Source organism: Copidosoma floridanum, unplaced genomic scaffold, assembly GCF_036245765.1.
Source record: "Copidosoma floridanum isolate Cflo_tuat_1 unplaced genomic scaffold, Cflo_Japanese_pri ptg000025l, whole genome shotgun sequence".
Lineage (NCBI taxonomy): Eukaryota > Metazoa > Arthropoda > Insecta > Hymenoptera > Encyrtidae > Copidosoma > Copidosoma floridanum.
This window is the reverse complement of record NW_028321902.1, coordinates 5,843,077-5,859,079: the sequence shown is the minus strand read 5'-3', so window position 1 is coordinate 5,859,079 and position 16,003 is coordinate 5,843,077. Positions and strand designations below refer to the sequence as shown.

Sequence of the window (16,003 nt, the reverse complement as noted above, 5' to 3'; positions counted from 1 at the left end):
TTATCGTTAACTTTCGGTGGGATCGAAAAATGTTGATGATTTTGTATTTTATTCTTTGTTTCGACGCATCGGTGTCGAGTGAAATTCGCATTGTGTTATAAAATAAATACAAGATCCTCATTCGCTTATATACATAGTTTGTCACTGCGTGTGTGTGAGATTAATAACCGATACACGTATGAGTTTGTAAGGTACTTTTGTAAATAAGTTTTAATCCGTTGAAACGTATTATAAATAATCGAAAAATTTCTTTCCAAGTGTTCGACAAAAGTATGGGTGATTTTAGCATCGAGTGTACTACGAGTATACAATTTTTGTTACGTATAGGTACATACACGAGAGAAATAAAACATAAACATTGTTCGTTTTTAAAAGTATTTATTTTAATCCATCAAATTACATTATGTAAAAAAATTTATAAAATTATCCGAGTGTTACAGATCATAAAATATTAACGATTTAACTGTTATATTTTTTAAATAATAACTCATATAATGAATATAACTAGTTGTACTTCTTTGGGTGTATACTGTGGGTGTTCAAAATTTATGAATAAATCAAAAGAAAATTTAAAATTTATATTCATTTATTTGGACTGAACTTAAAAAAACAGCTAAATTTTTTAATATTCGTTGACATGAAAAATTTTTAATTTTGGTATCATATAGAATCGCGTTTCGTAAAATAATCGAAAACATTGGGATTGCAGTCCCTCGATATCGTAACATCAAAAGTAAACAATAAATCTTACGAGCTGAAGGGCAAAGGTAACACTTGGCAATACAAAATATTCACGCAGATTTTCAATCTGTTTCGCTTTCCATCGATTGTGTACACACACCCTACTCGTAAACTTCAACGCATACTTTGAGCCAAACGTTTTTATTCTTCACACCTTTCCTTGCAAATGGCCACCAAATCGTGCACAGCAAATTTTCGAGCCACATCCTTCAGTATTCGGAACGATTTTTTGCCGTGATCCTTGACATCCTCGATTCTACCGGTGTACATATACTTGAGAACATCGACCAACACATCCGAGTCCACGTCCGTTATCTCAATCGGCTCGTTTTGAATTTTCTTCTCCACCGCGTCTTCGAACATCACCGCGAACACCGCACTCTTGTTGGCCAGCACTAATCTGTGCAACTTCAATGTCGAGCCATCGATAACAAGTGTCACGTCGCTGTAGTTACCATAATAATACAATATTTTGAAGTCAAAGCCGAAATGATTTACCGTCTTGGCCCATGTCTCGCACGGCCCTACCCCCTCGCCCGACTCCTCGTCGGGCCAAATTTCAATCAGCACTCGGAGATCCTTCTTAACTTCGGACTTGACGAAGCACAAGGATGTAAGCTGGTCGATTCCGCAAGACATCAGTGGGCCCAAAATGGCCCTTTGCATTTTGGTTGTGCTGATGACGACGTTTTGGTCGTTGATAAAAGAGCCAACGTACCTAATTTTGCTGGTGATTTCGTAGTCACGGGATTTTAGGTAAAACGCGAATGAGCCGTCGTTAATGTGGAGGTATGCTTCAAACTCGAGATTATCCACGGTAAATGTTTTTGACGCGATTTTCTTTCCATCGGGAAGTTGGATGGCACTTTTGTCGATCGTCCATACAAAAGCCGCGTGTTTGACCGCAATTAATCGTTTAACTTGATTTTTCCACTCCATCACACGCGCAACTTGTGTATAGGTATATGGATAACAATCGCACGGACAATGAAACGTGCAGTTATTCCGTTAGTGTACGATCGACGACTGATTTATCTTGGGTGGGTCCCCAAAAACTACACAGTATACTAACGGCTGTAGCGGCGATTTAGTATATACAAACACCCCTCCCCCCCCCAAAGTTTGACGTTTCTATAGGTATACATCAGGGTGAATTGTAACTATACGCACCCAATACTTTGATTCGTTGTTTATGATTTTTGTGTGAAAACGTTTTGAATTTACTCACCATCGTACAGCACGTTTTACCAGAGAGGCCATTTTATTCGAACTTCTGTCTATACTTGATTGGTCTTGGGACCAGACTCGCGAGCACAACTGTTTTAACGATTTCCGATTTTCGAAACCAAATATTTCGTTTATCACTTATGACAATGCAATATTAAGATGAGTACATTATGTACGTTAAATTTTACTGTCAAAAATGTTTCGAAACCCAATTTTTTTGGTACCTTCTTTGACTCTTTTTTTTTATTATTTTGCCGGCTAAAATTTTCTCAAGTATTGTGTTATAAGTATGATAGGATGAAAAGTTCAACCGCGAAAAAACCTTTCGTTAGCTCAAAAATCATTGTCTACCGCGTGAGCTACCCTATAGCTAATTGCACGCACATACAACGGGAAAATATATTATAAATTAATCAAACAAACAAAAGTTACAGTTAAAAATAAATTTATTTTGTATCTTCACGAGTATTCCTAATTTAACGAGCTATGTGGTGCACTAAATTTGTACAAATAATAATAATAATAATAAGAATAAATAAAAAAAATAGATGTGTGGAGTGTGAAATTGAACTGGCTAACATAGTATGGATTCAACTTATTAATAGCTAATAAATAAACATCGCCACAAGCGTGTAAATAATACATACTTCAGTAATTCCTTACTGATTTCAATGATTTCCCATTAACAGTGTAGACATAGTTTCATGTTGTATCGCGTTAAAAAGAAAAACGTATTCCCGCACACGTGAATTCACACCGCAAACGCTCTTCCTCGACTTCCTCGGACACAAACACGCGCGTTTCTCTAAAAGTATCTGATAATGGCCTTGGCACTAGCAGTAGAGCCCATTGCCCTGTCTCTCGACCACGTACTTCCTCACGTACTGCACGGCCTTGTCCGAGAGCCCGAGACCCGGGACCTGGCGCTCGTACTCCACCGCCGTGACGACCCCGGCCAGGTACCCGTTTAGCTTTGCGGCCAGTGGCGAGGTGCGCAGCTGCTCCCCCGACTTGACACCGATCGCTTCCATGAGCCAGGCGTGACCTTGCAACCGGTACTTTTGGTGGTAGCTGAGAAAAACGGGACATTTTTTTCAATATTAAATCGGTAGGGGTATCGGTTCTTTTTCATGAGAATCGGTACATGCTATAGTTACAATGCGAGCTAAAATATTCTTGAAGTTTACTTCGTTTATCTCGTTGAAAAAAAAAAGGTTTGCCTTCAATTGCTTGTTTTGTCATCAGTGTCGTGTTGTTGTATCCACATTTGTATTTTATCGGGGTAAAAAAAAAAAAACACAGATTTCATTAAAGCCAGTAAATGCTTATGCAAATCCGTTTGTTGACAAAAGTGGGTACTTGATTTCGCGAAATGCGCATCGAGAAAAATATGCCGATTGAAAAATTAATAATAACACTTACTCTTCGGCGGGATAAAATCTCTCAAAGGCCCTGATCTCCGTGCTGAATTTCTCGTTCTTTTCGTGCTGCTGGCGATCGCGCGATTTTTCCGCGGTTATCCTCTGTTCCTCGTCGTGGTACAAAATCAACGACATGTACTGAAAACGAAGAGCAACAGAGTGAAAAAAAAAAAAAAACAACAATTTGTGGTAAAGAGAAAAGAAAACGGATCGGTAAAATTCTCACCTGTCGCTTCGTGCGCGACGTCAAGCTGTACTCGTGGTTGTTCCAGAACAAGTCCAGCAGCTGCGTGTACGAGACCACCTCGGGGTCGTACTCTATATCGACCACCTCGGTGTGATCGCCGCTGGACGAGAAATTTTTTTAAAAATAAAATAACAAAACGCAATTAAATCAGGTGAGATCCACTTACATATTCTTGTAGGTGGGAGTGTTGCTGGTGCCGCCCGCGTAGCCGACGCTGGTGCGGATGACTCCAAGGGTCGCCCCAAACAACGAGTCGCTGGCCCAGAAACAGCCCATGCCGAAGGTGGCGCGCTTGCCCTCAACCGAATCGACTTGGCCCGGCATTTTTGCCTGTAAATATCCAAGGGTACGCTTTTTTTTTTTTTTTTTTTTTTTTTAGCTCTTTATGGAATGTTGGTTCGTTCGATTTATGTTAATTCTACGTTGAAATAAAGTAAATTGAATTGCTAGTCGATTGGTTTATAATATGTTGGATTTAGCTGGTTTTGGATGAACACTTTCACAAATTATACGTTTGATCGGTATTAGAGTAGCACGACGATTTGAGTCGTTTGCTGTACCAATAATAATAATAATACATAAATAAATAAATGAAATGATTATAATAACAAAAACGACAATGATTCTCGATGAAAAATGCAATTTTTAGTTTGCCTCATTTTATTTTGGTTTAAATAATTATTAAGTCATCGTATTTGCGAGTATCTTCTACTGTACAACTTCAAAAGCTGTAATACATCAATACGCGATATTGCATCTAAAAAAAACTCTCCTTTTAATTAAAGGCTGCTTTGATTTTTGTTTAAAATACTTTAATCTGATTTTCTTCAAAACGTACATGTAGAATTTGATTTTAAAAACAGAAATCTATTTTATCGATGATAAATTTTTTTGTAGTATTAATACTTTCGTTGGTTTTATAAAATACTAACGTACTCGATCGGGACTTGGTGTAACATTTTGTGCAAATATTTTCTCGAATTTTAAACGAAAATTATCTCCAAAACGTTGTTCATTCCAAAATAATGTATTACTTTTTATTTAATTATCAGATTTTTGTTCTTAAAATGTTTGCTGAACTTATAAAAAAATGAAAAAAATACAGTTTGAGTATAACGTGAATTTTTATTTTAAAAGTCTATTCTATCCTCCCGAAAATCATCGATTCCAAACTTGTTAATACTATCTCCAATAACAATTTAAACGCGTTGCAAAAGAAAAAAAAAAAATCACATAACTAAATATTAGAGGAATCGATTTCTTAATTTTTTAATACACGTCAGAACTTGAAAAGTCAATTTGCAGAGCATAATTTGAGATTTAATTTTCTTATGAAAAAAAAAAAAAAAAAAAAACTTACCTTTCGTGATTTATGTTTTTACAATTGCTCCAAGCCGTCAAAGTGATAGTTAGATTTATGTCCTCTATAACCGAAGGAATCCCAGTTAAGGTAAAAACCGTTGCAACTTCGGATCCCAAGAGCAAGAGTATCGCGACAGTCCGACTCCGAGTCGCTCGAGAGCACTACTGACCCCCTACTGCCGGCTAACTCCGCGTTTTAAAGACCCGCGCGCGAGTCTTTCTCCCTCCCACCTCCCGCAACCGATACGCAATTCTGAAGCGGCTGAGACTTTTTTTATGATGATGGGCGGCTCTTTTTCCTCCTTTGGTTTGGTAAATTGTTCCTCCCCGATGGCCTTAACTTTCGTTTTTTTGTTTTTCCCCCTTCGTTTTTCTAGTTTTTTCCCCCCTTTTGAAATCGTCTCGTTTTCAGTAGGAACTACTTAAATTGTTCGTATACGGCGATTGTAATTTTCGAATTGAAATACACATTTTTTTGCACGAAATTCTACATAGTTTTGGATCTTGCTAAATAAACGATGTTATTAAAACAAAAACTTACCGGTGCTCCATCGAAGCGTTCGATGTGGGTGATTTTTTTCGACAGACCAAGTCCTCGCTTCGTTAGGCGAAAAGGCAGGGAGTGCCTGAAATGAGTTGCCGCCATGCGTTCAATGGTACACTGTAAAAGCTAAAAAAAAAAAAGAAAAGGAAAATGATAATTTAATAGGCCGCAGTCAATTTGTTTATCGACGGGAAAGTCCGGATTTATAAAAGCTTGCGCACACCTTCACCGCCAATCTGAAAGTTACACTTTTTTTTATCACCGTGTATTTTCATGGTCACAGTTTCGTTGAATTTCATACAACAGTTTGATTTTTTGGCTGACTTCGAAAGCTCTTTATGGAAAATTTTTTTTTTTTTTTAATTTTTGGTACGAGAATCATGGATGAAGCGATTGATGGGATTTTCCATAATTCGCTGCTCAAGTGATTTGTTTTTACCCATTATTATATCCAAAATTATATATGATTTTTTGAAAAATAAAAATTTACCTTTATATTAGTTATTGGAAAAATTAGACAAGACCGTTGCAAAATAAATTTTCGAAAAATTAAAAAAATTGACAAAGTTATCGATCTTTAAAGTTAGATAGTAATAAATCTGCAAGAGGCAAGTTCTCGCTCTGGCGTGTATACTTATATGTACACCACACACGCAACAGCCTCGATTATGTCGGTCATTTACGAAATTTTTTTTTTTTCTTTGTTCCCCCAATTGTGTTTGATTTATAAATTAATAACAAATGAATTTTTTTTTTTGCCTTTCCGTTAATATTTCGTGGTGTAAGTTTCTAATAGTATTTTTTAGAATACGGATGCGTTTACCGTTAGCAGCACTAGTGGGGTCACGGTGATCTCAGGCATATTTATACCACTTTAAGAATTGTTTGTATTTCAAAGATCATCACGTCCATAATTTTTGTAGATCATTGAACAAATTTTCATTTAAATATGTTCAAACGTAGAAATCTTTGAAAAGTGTGCGATTTAACTAAAATTTTCTGCATTATCTACTTTTGTGTTTTTTGTATGAAAACCATATAAAAATCTACATTTTTTAAATTTAATGTTTATAAAATATTTTCTTGATCACTCGTTACATTAAAGATTTTTTAACAGAGGATTTATTGATGTTAAGGTATACTTTAAAATACTTAAAAAAAAAAAAATAAAAAATAATGAAATACTTCTTTTCACAAATAACTTTTTGATTAAAAATAAATGTGTAAGTTAACAATTAATCAGTATCTAATTTATCGTTAGCTACATTTTCTTATTGCTATCTGCAAACTGTAATAACACTATTATCATCACTACTTTTTTTTTTTTTTTTCCAATCAGCAGTCATTTTCAATGACACGCAGAATCTATTGTTTATTTGATTAAATATTTTTATTTGGTCATCCATTTTTTTTTTTATATTAGGCATCCTTGAAATATTCTAAGCAAGTGGAAAAAAAAATTTTCAAAAACGATAAAAATTAAGGCCACAGTCGACCCTCAAAGTTTGATTGTTTTAAAACTGTGTGAAGTAAGTTCTCATTGCTCAATTTATATGTATACTCAGCTATGGTATATACGTAATAGCACCGTTTAAGCCTCTCTCTCTATCTTGACTGACTTTCAAGTTCACTACGTGCGTGCCATGTGTATACGTGAAATATAGTTTGATTCGCGTGTTTATATATTGGACGCGCACGTAGGGTATAGGTACAGCTGAATTTTTTTTTTTTTTTTTTTTACATAGTTATGATTTTACATTAAAAAAAAATTTGATCTTAATTTTAGAAAATGGAAATCCCTAAATTAAATGTATTACGATTAAAAACAACTTTCATCACCCACACGTCATAGCACGAAATATATTATGATACTTATAGAAAACACTTGGACATTTATGGAAAGTATTTTTATTGATCGGGAAAAAGCTCCCTTAAAAATATGTAATTTTCTTGATGAATTATGTGATTAGGACGATAAACATCTTGATTTTTTACAAAACGTATCAATTAATTTATGTAAAAGTTAATAATTTTCCATCATGTTTTTAATGGAGAAAATGTTCTAAATAATTAAAATCAAGCCTGCAATGAACCCGTAAATTACGATTGTTATAAAACTGTGTGAACCAAGTTACCACTGCTCGTAATTTTAATACATCTTGCTTCATCTGTATACATATATATCTCTCTCTTCCCACGTGACTGGCTTTCAAGTTCACCGTGAACACGTGTGAAGCAAATATATAAACACACGTGTGAGAGAGACAAATTAAAAAAAAAAAAAAAATTATCTTTAACATTGTTTGTTTTAGCACTGCATGATATGTGTGCAACAAAATGCAACGCCGACGCTACAATATTAACAATTACGGCGCAATATTACAAAACTCACAGCTATTCTAATACATGGAGTTTTCCTTCGAATATGAATAATTTGTCTAATTGGTGTAAAATGAAGAAAAAAAATTTTTCTGAAAATAAAAAAAACTGCTCAAACTGCGGGTCACCAAACTTTGGGAATTATATAACACGCGCTCGTGACTCTCGTATACCTTTTTTCCCAAGCGGGTGTCCATTCGATTCGGAGATGCTTAGAATAAAAGAGAGAGAGAGAGGTGCTTGTATTTTTGATAATAGGGACAGATAGAGCTATTCGAAGTCATCAAGTGTATTTTTGATCATTACGTGTTTAACGTGTGTACTCTGTGTTAGTGGGTACCATGTGGTATTTCGTTGACGCAAGAAAAATAATTTTTAAATTAAGATCTCACTATAGTTTTTGGATGAAAGAAGCAAATTGGATTATATCGTGTAGTACATACTAACTGTTTTTTTTGTTTTTTTGGTTTTTTTTTTTTTAATCAAGTATTAATTTCATGAAATTTTTGTTAATTATATTTTAAAATACTAACGATATAATAATAATGATACTAACAGATACTGTGAGCAACTCCGCAGATACTTTGGCCGTCACCTCCTTATCGAGTCCGTCTCATATCTGAGTGAAAAAGTAAACATTTACAATAAACCGATATCTTTTTTTTTTGCTCTTTTCTTTATATTGTTGTCATCAGATGCACGTAGAGATACCAGTGAGTTTTGATCAAGGCACAATTATTTATAGATTTTTTAAAGATATTGAAAGAAAATTTTTTTTCATGAACAAAGTGTACTTTTTTAAATTTTATTTTCATTACTATTTGCCATATAACATTTAAAAAAAAAATTTTTCCGACAGATGTGCGCAACACATTTAGTATATTAAATCTTATTGTAAAATGTTAGAAATCAAATATTTGCATACTTTATTAAATACTTTCACTATTTTTTTTAAATAATTTATTTCTTCTTTAAAATTGTAATGCATTGTTGTAACTGGAAACAGTTTTGTTATATTGTAAAAAAAAAAAAAAAAAAGTACTCATGCCCAAGTCTGGTGATAGTGGTTTTTTAATTTCAATAAAGTCTATACTTTACACACGACCCGGCCTTTCATTTTCGGTAATCACTTTGAATAATTACTATTTAGTGCGTACAAAATCATCGAACTAAATTAAGATATTTCCTCAGGTTGATAAAATTAATTGAAATAATTGGTAAAACCACTTCTTAAAAAATTGATACGACTGACAATAATCGGTGTATTAAGTTAGATGAAAATTATGTGGAGCGAGGGGAAAAATTATTTTTTTTAAATGATAAAAAATTAGGGAAACGACAGGGCTTGACTTTTCGACTATCACATTATAAGAATCCGATCGGTTTGAAAAATTTCCTTGATGCGACGTTCAGAGTATCTTTCACGCGCTATTTTAATGGCATCTCGCCTAATTACGTGTGCAATAGCTATAATAGTTCATTTCGTCCTCGATTTTAGTTTTCTTTTACTATGTTTTTTAGATTTATTGTGGATGTATTTGGATTGCGTAAAATTTTAACAAGTAAAAATTACTCTATAAAATTTTTCATAAATACGAGCGTATTTCTACATAACTTTTTTTTAAAATATTGTTATGAAACATTTTTTTCAATGTATTTGCCACTTAATTTGAGAAAAAAAATTTTTTCTCATACATGATTATTTTATACATACAGAAGACTCGTGAGAGTATCAGTTTTAATCACAGCGATTCCCTCATCTCGAAAAGGAAAATAACATAGTGCCACGAAAAAAAAAAAAAAAAAGTAACCACCTGACAAGTGGTTATTAATACGTGAAAAAATTACCCCAACTCGTTGGAAAAAATAATTTCGCAAAACAACAAAAATCTGAGGTTCAGGAGGCCTCCCTATTCACGACGTTATTTACAAAACATATGACCATGTGCGCCGGTACGGCTCTCCCGATCATCGCGTGCTCGTTTGTATAAATGCAGCACGTGGCACGCGAATCTCTCTTTTCCTCTCATTTGCCGAGGTGACGATATAAATATAATCGCATAAGTAGCGCTTGCCTGGGCCTTTGGAGAGCTTTCGCCTCCACGCAAGGCCTCGAGGATATACTTTTCTCACCCTGGTTTCGAGAGATGTTGAAAAATGGGAGCTCTTTCGTGATAATAACCGATCGCTGCTGATCTTTGCACGATCAAAAATTTTTCATTTCAATACCATATTATTTTGTGTAATTTTTTTTTTTTTTTTTTTTTTTTTCATTCTTGACAGAGAAAAAAATCGGTATGGATCGGCTGCGTGCTTTCTCTCGGAAATACTCATTTTTCATTGCAGATATTTTTACTGCTGCTTTCGCTAACAATAATAATCATACTAATTATTTTTTTATTGAAATACTATTAGCTTGACCCGTATCATAATTAAATTTATGTTTGCAGAAAAAAAATGAAAAAAATAAAATGCAAGATTTAATTGTGCGTGTTCGGTAAAATGTTATTTTTTGTGGAAAAAAAAAAAAAAAAAAAACTGAAGCAAATTAAGTAATCGATACACATCAATAGAATGTAAATGTTTGACTAGAGCGTGCATATTTTAAATTTTGTACGATATTGATGTAGCCGTGCACTTGAAATTCCTGCCACGCCAATCGATAACTGCGATGACGCTATTGGGATTCCAAAAGGTCACGTGACTCTCGCGGTATATATAGTCACTTGGGGGAAAAATAACACAGGCCTTGTAGGTGCAAATATATTTTTATTTTTTTTACACGTTCAACGATTGTAATACGATAAAAGCCGTTGAATAACGTATTTTTGAGAAGATGACAATACCTTAGCTATTTTTCCCTAACTCAATTAGTCTTCTGCACCTGTACAAAAGACATGTTTATACACCTATATATATATAAGCAGCGGCGGGAGGGATTTGTACAGGTTAAATGTGCGTTTTCGTACTTTCAAAGGAAAGTTTTAAGCTGCAAAAGACTAATTGAGTTAGGAAAAAATAGCTAAGGTATTGTCATCTCCTCAAAAATATGTTATTCATCATTCAAAAATATGAGTCACGTGACCTTTTGGAATCCCAATAGCGATTCTAGTATATGTGCAGCAAAGCTACACGTATGTGTGCAAAATACAAGCGATAGGTTTAAATTGAATAAAGAGCTAAAATATGCATAAATAAGTATATTAGATTGTGAAATAGATAAAAAAAAGGTGACAAAAACGGGGCTCGAAAAAAAAAAAAAATATATATTTCGAAGCACCACAAGGGCTCACTGTCATTCATTCGTTCTAGAAGTTATGCGTATACTGCCCTTTTACATAACAAATAATGGATTGTACGAACTAATGCAAAAATCGACAATTGCAGCTTTATATGATATACCTATTGTGAAGAATAAAGGAGAAGAGCCCACGCAGTCTTGATGCAAGTGGCGATGGCGAGTCGTCTAGGCGAAAAATAAAAATACGTATACTATAGTACAGCAGAAATTTTAAACCTCATCGTCCCGTGCATTATACTTATATGGATTTGCATCGACCACAAAGGTGCATTGGATGCAAAATTCCCTTCGGTGTCGTGCGAATACACCTTGATATCAAACGCCCAATGTAAGCGTAGGTTCTGGAGTTTTTCATCACTCGAACCGCCAATTAGAGACACGCTTTACTAGTATAGTACTATAGTCTCACGACGAGCGCGAAAAATCGTGTTGTTCAAGCATTTATACTTTTTCACAGAATAATACCCAATAAATTAATAATAACGCAGGTTATTGCAATTAGACATTGCTTTAATTGACATTGTTGACGTGGACATACTTACGATACACAAAAAAAAAGTTGTAAAAAGTCTCCTTGTGATCTCCTACCGTAATAGATATTGATGGTCACGTGCCTTTTTTTATTCGTTACGTGATTGATTGAAACAGGTCAAGTGTATTATTTGGTGGGATTTTTCATGGATAAAATACATTAAATTGCAGGAAAAATGTGGAATTCGTTAAGCTTACACATATAATTAAAACTAATGTTACTTGATTTGTTTCTACTCTGAAAAAATATGACCATCAAAAACTTCATTGATTAATATTTAATCACTTACATGACGATATGGTGATTGCGTCTCCAACCGCGTGGCTCCGGTGCCGTTCCCGCATGTGGCGAAAAAAGTAGTTGGTTAGTATATATAGCCGAATTAGCTTTTCATTATTCAGAGTTGTGTGCACACTGGCTCTGACCTACCCATGTGTAAGGCTTGGCTTGAGCTGCTACTAATGTCGAAAAAAAAAAACGTAGTGGCTCGCTGAGATAAGTGGTAATTGGGAGTCAGACCCCTGGCGTGTTCATACTTTTTTTTTTTTTTTTTTTTTTTATAACTTTTTTAAAAGCCACGATACTGCCTTATTATTGCATTTCTGCAAATTTTTAAATTTCACGAATATAATTAAGTCATTGAATTTATTATTAAATGTTTAATATATTTGTGAAAAAGTAAAGTATATATTATGTATTCTTCAAAAATTTTTCAAATATTTTCAACGTATTCATAAAATTTCTAATAAAATTTTCTGTTATTTTTTCCATGACTCCCCACGTCCCCTCACTATCCTTAAAGACCCTTCGGTACCTGCCACTCCATATATTCGGGATTTCTGCATTAGCTTCAGCGCGGGAATTTTTTTCTTTTCTTCTCATACTAGTTACGTTAGACGCGCCTCAGGCGATGTAAATCATATTATGATTACTTTACATTTTTTTATATTCCATGATCCATAAATACAAAGTATTGTCTACTTTTTTCTTTTGAAAAAACGAACAAGTTACATATCATCATTTTAGATCGTCGACACAGTGTGAACATACTTCATTTAACATGTCATTACAATTTTTTCAAAACAAATATGTATGCATATAGAAACTACTCAAATCCCACTAGTTTGAGAAGGTGGGTTATCACGTGTAATAAAATCAGTTCTAATTTAGTATAGGGTTCATATCATGTACTTCACAGTTGAAACCATAAAAATTTTGCTATTATTCATTTTAAATTTATCTGTAATATTATGTAAACTCAAATTTAAAAAAACTTTCGTTGTGTGAACATGTAAAATTATAAAAATTTAAGCATCCAGAAGTTCAAAACCAAATTTTTGATGTTATATACTTACTATTATACTATGAATAATAATAGCTAATATATACTAGTATTGTAGGTGACCGGTAACTGCTAACGTAACGCTGATAACGCCTTAGTGTACCTATATATACATATTTACTAATTTGGGTAGATGGTAAGTTTACACATGTTTTGCTTTACCATATATAGGTATACTACAGCATTATATTAGCAGTTACCGGTCACCTACAATACTATTATTAATTAGTTATCGACAACGGATAGACAACACTGCTATTGTGATTCCGTCTCCAACCGCGTGGCTCCGGTGCCGTTCTCGCAAGTGGCGAAAAAAGTAGTTGGTTAGTATATATAGCCGAATTAGCAGTTCAGTAGTCAGAGTTGTGTGCACACTGGCTCTGACCTACCCATGTGTTAAGCTTGGCTTGAGCTGCTACTAAAGTCGAAAAAAAAAACGTAGTGGCTCGCTGAGATAAGTGGTAATTGGGAGTCAGACCCCTGGCGTGTTCATACTTTTTTTTTTTTTTTTTTTTATAACTTTCTTAAAAGTCACGATACTGCCTTATTATTGCATTCGGCGAATTTTTAAATTTCACGAATATAATTAAGTCATTGAATTTATTATTAAATGTTTAATATATTTGTGAAAAAGTAAAAATTTTTCCAAATATTTTCAACGTATTCATAAAATTTCTAATTAAATATTCTGTTATTTTTTCCATGACTCCCCACGTCCCCTCACTATCCTTAAAGACCCTTCGCTACCCCCCACTCCATATTCGGGGTCTCTGCAGCAGCTCCAACATCCCCCGTATTATCTGATCATTTACGATACAATTTTTTTTTTAATAATTTGTTATAACAATTAGTTTAAATGGCTATACATATACTCATTATATTTTTTTTTTCTTGAAAACCCCTTTTGAGTCCAACTTATTCTTTTTTTGTATGTATACTAAAAAAATAGCTATTGAACATACAATGGTAATTAATTAATACATCGATGATATTGATTAGATAAGATTTTTAATAGAAAATCTTGAAATTTCATATTTTTAAATCATTGTTTTTCATACGTACACAATGTAAAAACATTAATAATACTATTTTACTTTGATAAAAACTATAAATTTTATGAAAAAAAAAAGTTTGGATTATTATGTAGCATTAAACTCTTGATTTAATTATATCATTTCATCATAAAATATCAACACATTTTGTAATATACTAATAAATATTAAATAATGTTATGATTTAATGGATGTGGTTACTACCAGTTTTTTTTTCTTCTTAAAACGCGCAACTTTTCCCACAAAGTGAGTATTCACATCAGTTTGCATAAACAACTCCTTTTCTAATTTTACATCTTGATAAAAGTACGAGTGATTGCACAGTAACTTTACTTTAATAAATAAATTAGGCTCTTAACTCAACTATCGCATTATCGCATATCGCGCTTATATTAGTATTGCGCGCAAACCGCAAATGTTTTTGACGCGCACACACACGCATATGTTTTGATGTAGGTGAGAGAGGGGGGTTATGTTTACGTTCTTGTTTTTTTGAGTTTGGAGTATAGAGTATAGTCATCAAACAATATTAAACATATAATGTGGTTGCATTTGTTCCTTTTCAATTTTCTTTTGCAAAAGAATTTACCATGGCTGGATTGAATTTAATACAAGAGTATTCGTCAGATACCGACGATGAGGCTAAAAATTCCAATGAAGAAAACCAAACGGGTTTTAATGTGGCAAAACTGTAAGTATACTTTTTAACAGATGTATTATTACTTTGTTAATGCATTTATAATATTTTTGGTTATTACTTATAAAACTTGAGTTGTGTTTGAGTGTACAAGATGATGTGCTTAATAATTGTTTCGTGGTTTTAGCTCGAGATTACCCTTGCCAGAATCTATTTTGTCTCTAAAAGGAGTTGTACATCATACAGATGTTGTAGATGATCCTTTGAAACATCAAGGAAGAATCAGGTCTTTCAAACATGAAAGAGGAAATTGGGCAAGCCTTGTGTACCTCGATTGTGAGTTTGTATTTTATTATTACTTTCTAATCCTAGAAAATGAACAATTGTAGTCTTATCAATTTATATTTTTTAGATGATCCAAGCGAAGAAATTTTACAGTGGATGAAAAATACTGTTGGCGAAATTCTCAAAACAGGTAATCTTTTTGAAGAATTCCATGTGAGTCTAACACGTACTTTGATACTAAAATTTCATTGGATTGATTCTTTCGTTGAGGCTGTGAAAAACATTGCCAGAAACTACCCTGGCTTTGTTATGGAACTAAACGGTATCAAGGTGTATTGTAATGATGACAAAACTCGGACTTTTCTGGGCATTACTGTTCAAAGTACAAATAATTCCTTGAGAAGTTTGACTGGTACTCTAAACAAGCTTTTGGATGAATATCAGTTACCTCCGTTTTACGAGGTATGTATAAAAATTAATTTGAATAATTTTCATTTAGACGTGTATCATTTAAATTTAATTTTTGTCATAATTAATCACTCCTTTACACTTACAAAATTATATTCTGATCAAGATAACATTCAAGTGCAGAATTGATTTGCTGAAAAAACGATTTTCCTAGTAGAAATTAATGCATTCTTGATTATTTTCTTTTCCTACTCAAAAAAAGGAAAATTTTTCAAACATAAAAACTCAATTTAAATTTTTGCAATTTAGGATGCATTGTTTCACGTGAGCATTTGGTGGTGCGTTGGTGATCATAAACAAGTTTTGGAAACTCTGCTACCCAAGTTAACGTCAAACTTTCACGAATTTTTAACAAACCATCCAGAACATCATTATGTGCAAGTCGATTCGTTGAAGTGCAAAATCGGCAACAAACTCTATAAATTTAATTTAAGGTAATTAAGTTTTTAAAACTTCTGTATAAAT

General features: G+C 33.4%; 2 protein-coding genes across 4 annotated transcripts; one reads left to right on the top strand and one right to left on the bottom strand.

Moving 5' to 3' along the window:
* Positions 1-2,402: 2,402 nt before the first annotated feature.
* MsrA (methionine sulfoxide reductase A) lies at positions 2,403-11,403 on the bottom strand. Of its 3 annotated transcripts, XM_089595199.1 has the most exons (6): positions 11,324-11,403; positions 5,540-5,668; positions 3,803-3,966; positions 3,616-3,736; positions 3,391-3,527; positions 2,403-3,039 (listed from the first exon to the last, which is right to left on the bottom strand). In XM_089595199.1, exons 2-6 carry the CDS (start codon positions 5,642-5,644, stop codon positions 2,802-2,804), a joined length of 765 nt encoding a protein of 254 aa, XP_089451325.1. In that variant the 5' UTR covers positions 5,645-5,668; positions 11,324-11,403; the 3' UTR covers positions 2,403-2,801. The 3 variants fall into 3 exon arrangements, with proteins under 3 accessions (XP_089451325.1, XP_023246568.2, XP_014213013.3); XM_023390800.2 differs by lacking the exons at positions 5,540-5,668; positions 11,324-11,403 and adding an exon at positions 4,997-5,109 and having other exon boundaries at positions 3,803-3,987; XM_014357527.3 differs by lacking the exons at positions 5,540-5,668; positions 11,324-11,403 and adding an exon at positions 4,997-5,109.
* Positions 11,404-14,599: 3,196 nt separating this feature from the next.
* LOC106642693 (U6 snRNA phosphodiesterase 1) lies at positions 14,600-15,989 on the top strand. The gene is made up of 4 exons (XM_014357536.3): positions 14,600-14,839; positions 14,973-15,121; positions 15,198-15,532; positions 15,788-15,989. Exons 1-4 carry the CDS (start codon positions 14,739-14,741, stop codon positions 15,974-15,976), a joined length of 774 nt encoding a protein of 257 aa, XP_014213022.3. The 5' UTR covers positions 14,600-14,738; the 3' UTR covers positions 15,977-15,989.
* Positions 15,990-16,003: the final 14 nt, after the last annotated feature.

Excerpts from the sequence above, each read along its gene's own strand:
- MsrA (XM_089595199.1), bottom strand. The coding sequence starts at position 5,644 with ATGGCGGCAACTCATTTCAGGCACTCCCTGCCTTTTCGCCTAACGAAG. Across the intron at positions 3,737-3,802 it reads ACTCCCACCTACAAGAATAT|CGGCGATCACACCGAGGTGG; the intron begins GTAAGTGGATCT and ends TTTCTCGTCCAG. Across the intron at positions 3,040-3,390 it reads AGATTTTATCCCGCCGAAGA|CTACCACCAAAAGTACCGGT; the intron begins GTAAGTGTTATT and ends CGTTTTTCTCAG.
- LOC106642693 (XM_014357536.3), top strand. The coding sequence starts at position 14,739 with ATGGCTGGATTGAATTTAATACAAGAGTATTCGTCAGATACCGACGAT. Across the intron at positions 15,122-15,197 it reads AAGCCTTGTGTACCTCGATT|ATGATCCAAGCGAAGAAATT; the intron begins GTGAGTTTGTAT and ends TATATTTTTTAG. Across the intron at positions 15,533-15,787 it reads AGTTACCTCCGTTTTACGAG|GATGCATTGTTTCACGTGAG; the intron begins GTATGTATAAAA and ends TTTGCAATTTAG.